Below are 5,344 nucleotides of genomic sequence, written 5' to 3'. Positions count from 1 at the left end.
CTTCTGGGTTTGATAATTTGCACTGAAAAGTCAGCTGTAATCCTGTTGGGTTTTCCTTTGTATGTGGCTTGTTTTCTTTTGCAGCTTTCAGTATTCTCTCTTTGTTCAGTATATTTAATGTTTTTACTATGATATGCCATGGGGCGTTTCTTTGACCTCATGTTTAGTTGTTCTATGTGCTTCTTATACTTGTGTAGGTATGTCTTTCCATAATTTTGAGAAAATTTAATCCTGAATCCTGTTGAAGATGTGGGAATGACCATTTACCTGGGATTCTTCTCCTCCTTATAACCCTATACTGCATAAATTTGGTCTTTTCATGGTGTCCCACATTTCCTGCATATTTTGTTCTTTTTTTTTTTTTTTCATTTTTCATGATCTTTGCTTGAGCAGTCCGTTTCTTCAACTTTGTGGTCCAATCTTGATATTCTGTTTTCCCTTTCATTCCTTCTATTGGTGAGACTTTTTTCCTGTCATTTCAAATTGGCCTATTGAGTTTTTCACTTCCTTCTTCATTTCAGCCTGAGTTTTCTTCACTATTTCTATCATTTTTTTTTTAATTCAGTCAAGTTTATCCCTATCTTCTTTTAGTTCTTTGTGTGTTCTTTAAATTTGTTGAATTCTTTGATAATGGTTGTGATTGTTCTTTCAAATACTGTGTCCTGGGTTACCTCTAGGGGCTTCTCATTGTAGACCTCTTTGTACGACTGGCACTTTTGGTGGGATATATTATTTAGCTTTTCACATTATTTCATATTATTTTTTCTTTTGTTGCTTGTGATTCTGGCATGAAACTCAAGTATTCTTTTGTGGAGTTGAAGTTTGATTCTGTTTGTATTATTGATGTAACTTGGTTGCTTTCTGATTGGGTTTGAAACGTTGGTTGGTCTAAGCTTCAGCTTCTTTCTTTTGATTTCATATTGGAGGGACTAGATGGTTCCAATCAGGCTACACAGGAGCTCCCCAGGAGGGAAAAGGGGCCCTAGCTAGTTAGGAACGCTTCTGAAACTTCAGATGGATAGTGCCAAGGTCCAAGTAAAGGAAATGGGAGATGGATGTGCTGGTCCCTGCTATTCAGTAGAGAAGCCTAAGCCCTGGTACAGTGGGAGCAACTGTAGATGGTCCCAAAGCAGGGCATGCACATGTGGATTTAGCAAGCTTGCCTGGAGGCAGAGTCAGGTGCTCTCAGGCAGTCTTGAAAGACCTGGGCTGAGCTCAACCTTTGAAGAGTTTAGGTACTTAAACTGTACTCATATCCATATTGCGTATTAACTGCCTAATCCATTCATTTAGTATCATTCCTTTCTCCCTTATTCTTGCTAAATCGGTGTGCTTTTGGAAAGGATGTATTTTGATAGACCTTTTGAAATTGTGATGTGACTCATAGTCGTTAGTGGACAATTCTTAAAGGCCTAATAGGCTGTCTGGGGCTAGGAACTAATTCTTCTTAGGTGAAGAAAATAGTATTACAATTTTTGCAGCAATTTTACAAGTAAGTCATAATATTTTCCAGTTTAAAAAAAGCCAAATAGTATTTAATTTGGAAAAATTAACCAATTATACTATATTTGTGAACAGGTAGATGCTAAGAATGAAAACATTTCCTTAGAGAAATGCAGTGATTTAATATCTTCATGGCCCCATTAAAATAATTATTCTTAAACTGTGCTTCTATTATATTTTGTGTAATTCAGCATAAACAGCCAAGGGATTCTTCAGTCTTCATACCTGCTTTTAGCTGTTCTCCCTCAGGCAGTGATTCATCATCTTAGGGCCAACTTTTGAATTGAAAGTTGAGTTCATACAGTGTTGCTTAGGTAAACAAACTGTCTGTAGTCTGTCTACACAGCATTGCTAATGGCTAATGAGAAATATGCATGCATAGTAAACAATATTAACAAATGAAGTAACAATTTTGAATTTTTAACTGTACTTTTCACTAGGTTTGTATATTTAAATATACTGTTATCAGCTTTAGCAAAAAACTTAATAGAATTTGAAGACAGTTGTACCGTAAAATGAAGTCCAGTTTGATCTTCGTTCTACTGGGTCCTTTACAGACTTGCACTAAGTTTTGTGAAATGCGTATATATGCCAATACAATTAAACTGTAAGAGAATCTAATGTCAAGTAGAATTTTTCTTAGAATCTGAAAAATAGCTTCTTTGGAGTATTAAATAAGACAAATATCTATTTAATGTGAATTAAATTTTCCATTAACCAACAGAGAAAGCTTGTGGAGTATAAAATGTTCACAAGTATTTTTATTACTTGTCATGGAAATTGAACTTAGGTATGTTTATTTTTGCCATTTTTAACAGTTTGCTTTTACATTTGACCATAATCATGTGAAATACTGTTTCTAAGAAACATGAAAAGTAATTTAGGTCGTTCCTTTAATTTTATTTTTGAGACAGAGTCTCCCTATAGCCAGGGAAGTTGCTGTGTAGACCGGGCTGGCAACAATCTCACAGAAATCCACCTGCCTCTGCCTCTCCTGTGCTGTAATTAAAGGCATTCACCACCATGCGCAGCTCTTGATCATTACTTCTTAAATGTGATTCAAAAATATATTTAAATGCCTTCATAACCCCAAAGAAAACTTTTATTTAAACTTTACTGGTCACAGTTATCAGAATACTAATTTGAGTTAATCATACTAATTTTGGTGCTGCCTTTTGAAATTTGAAGTCCCTCTCTTTAATGATAATCATGATTTCAAAATTACTTCTTAGGGTTAAACAATGATATATTTCTTTCACAAATACTGAAAAGCATTGGTTGATGTGTTAACCTTCTTTCATCGCAGGGAACAATGCCTCCATAAATGTAGAGGTAGACCCCAGGCACCCCACCATGCTTCCTGAGCTGTGTTTTCTGGGAGCTGACCACGGTGAGATCCTAGAATTAACATGTATAATAGATTCATAAAATCCTTGACTGTCACTGTTAAGTGTTCCAAAATATTAGTATTATAATTACTTTAAATAAATTTCACATTCTGAAATGTATACTTTTAACTTTAAAAAAGGGACTTAGACCCCAGGCACCCCACCATGCTTCCTGAGCTGTGTTTTCTGGGAGCTGACCACGGTGAGATCCTAGAATTAACATGTATAATAGATTCATAAAATCCTTGACTGTCACTGTTAAGTGTTCCAAAATATTAGTATTATGATTACTTTAAATAAATTTCACATTCTGAAATGTATAATTTTAACTTAAAAAAAGGGACTTAGGCTGGGCGTGGTGGCGCACACCTTTAATCCCAGCACTCGGGAGGCAGGGGTAGGCAGATCTCTCTGAGTTTGAGGCCAGCCTGGACTACATAGTGAGTTCCAGGACAGCTGGAGCTACAGGGAGACCCTGTCTCAAAAAGACAAAAAAAAAGGGGGGGGGGGACTTAGATTTTAATCCAAATAGCTAAACAAATACTGTAGCAGATGTGACTTTGCAAAATAAGAACAACAAAGCCTAAATTTTAAATTTTTTTCTTTTTTTAAAAAAAATATCTGAAGGATCCAGAAAATAGTCTGTTACAAAATTTGAAAGACGTTTTAGAAATTGATTTTCCAGCTCGTACCATCCTGGAAAAATATGTAAGTTTATCATTAATTTAATAGTTGACATGACACACATAATAGAACTTAAGTGCTTCTCTCTGAAAAAATGAGAGCTGATAAAGAGGAATATTTGGAAGAAGGCTGTAACAAAGACCTCTGAGTTACTCATAACATTTGCATCAAAGAGCTAGCTAACCTTCGATAGGGGGTTTTAGGTGCGCTTTGTTCATGACTCAGCAGCAAAGTGATTAATGGCAGGTATCCTTACTATAAACACAAAGAAAAGAGGAGACGCTAGTGAGCTGTTTGGTTTTCCTGTAATATCTGCTCATGGATGACTGAAATAAAGTTTGAATTAGCTTGCTACAAGTTTGTGAAGATGGCAGTACAGTTCTTCAAAACGGAACAGAAACCACCTTACTGTAAAGATAATAAAACACTAGTTTTCGACAAAGCTGCTAAGCTTGGAGAACACTAAGTGGTGGTGACATTTTTCTTCTTCCTCGTTTTAGAATTGTAGAATTTAGCAATTACTCGCTAATGTTAGCTCTGTTTTTATGTACTTACTACACACACACTATGATTGTGTACACGGAAAAGTTGCTAAAACTCAAAAGCCTTGCCAGGCAAAAATGCAACCTATCTCTGTGTGTTTGAATGAAAAGGGATCATGTGTGCCAGAGACAGATGTTATATTTCTATGATACAGCAACATACTTTATAAAAAGTTTAAGATTTAATATTAGACCACATTCATTCATCCTAATCTTACCATATATGCTTCAAATAAATGCTTCCGGATCTCTTTATGTTTTCCTTTAAAGGACTTTAATATGGACTGTGGAATCTGTTATGCCTATCAGCTTGATGGCTCCACGCCTGATCAAGTGTGCAACAATTCCCTCTGTGCACAGCCTTTCCATCAAATATGCTTATATGAGGTAAAACGAAAATTTGAACCTTTTTTTTTTTTAGCTAGCACAGCATAGGAAGCATGTTTAAAGTAGTACAGCATCTAAAATCTGACCTCTCAAGTGCTCCCTCTCTTGCCATGACCTCTTAGTTAACTCTGTATGTGCATGTGCTTCATTTCTTCATCTTGTATACTAGTGTGCATCCCAGAGCATCCAGGAAGGGGAGGAAAATCTATTCAGAACACGCCTATCAGCTAGCTTACTGACACTAGCAATTTAAGTTGGTGGTACCTTGAAATTTCCCCTAAATCTGTTACTCTGTGCACACTCGCTAGATTCATTCAGCTGAGGATGATGGCAGCAGTGGAGTGCCAGGGGATTAATGTAGCCATAGTACTTTGCACGTAAGTGTAGAATAAACACAGTGATTCCACTTTGGTGCTCAAGGAGGTTTGTGAGCATTTTATTTGCTCTTTGTTTCCTGTGTGTGAGGTCTGCCCTCATCCCTTTCTGTAGACATTTCATCTCTACAGTGTTCCTTCTTGAGCACCGCTGAAATGATTAACTGTGTCTAGACGCAAGCAGCTGCAGTGCTATAGTGCCTTCGGTTGCCAGTCTTTCTTAACACTGTCTCTTGCTATTAGAGATTGCAGTTTGTGCTGTTTAGCCTTCACTAATGAAGAACTTAGGGACAGTTATTTTACATTGTATAGTCCTAAAATGCCAGGTCCCCTTGGGGAACTGTAAGGGAATGTGTACTTTCCTTTGTGATAGTGAATATTCATTTTAATTATTATTTATTTTTTTGGTCTTTTTGAGATAGGCAGGGTCTCCCTGTAGCCCCAGCTGTCCTGGAACTCACTATGT

The 5,344-nt window shown here is 36.6% G+C and overlaps 1 protein-coding gene across 1 annotated transcript in view; it reads left to right on the top strand.

Annotated features, from left to right (window-relative positions):
* LOC103746658 (FA complementation group L) overlaps window positions 1-5,344 on the top strand; it is a 30,481-nt gene that overhangs the window by 24,266 nt on the left and 871 nt on the right. The window contains exons 3-5 of the mRNA XM_008848921.2: window positions 2,810-2,902; window positions 3,511-3,599; window positions 4,388-4,504. Coding sequence (XP_008847143.1) covers window positions 2,810-2,902; window positions 3,511-3,599; window positions 4,388-4,504 — 299 coding nt within the window. The remainder of the gene's footprint in view (window positions 1-2,809; window positions 2,903-3,510; window positions 3,600-4,387; window positions 4,505-5,344) is intronic.

The sequence above is a fragment of the Nannospalax galili genome, unplaced genomic scaffold (assembly GCF_000622305.1).
Source record: "Nannospalax galili isolate Female #2095 unplaced genomic scaffold, S.galili_v1.0 scaffold2925, whole genome shotgun sequence".
Classification (NCBI taxonomy): domain Eukaryota; kingdom Metazoa; phylum Chordata; class Mammalia; order Rodentia; family Spalacidae; genus Nannospalax; species Nannospalax galili.
Note: the sequence above shows the minus strand (reverse complement) of the source record. Positions and strands in the feature narration are given on the sequence as shown.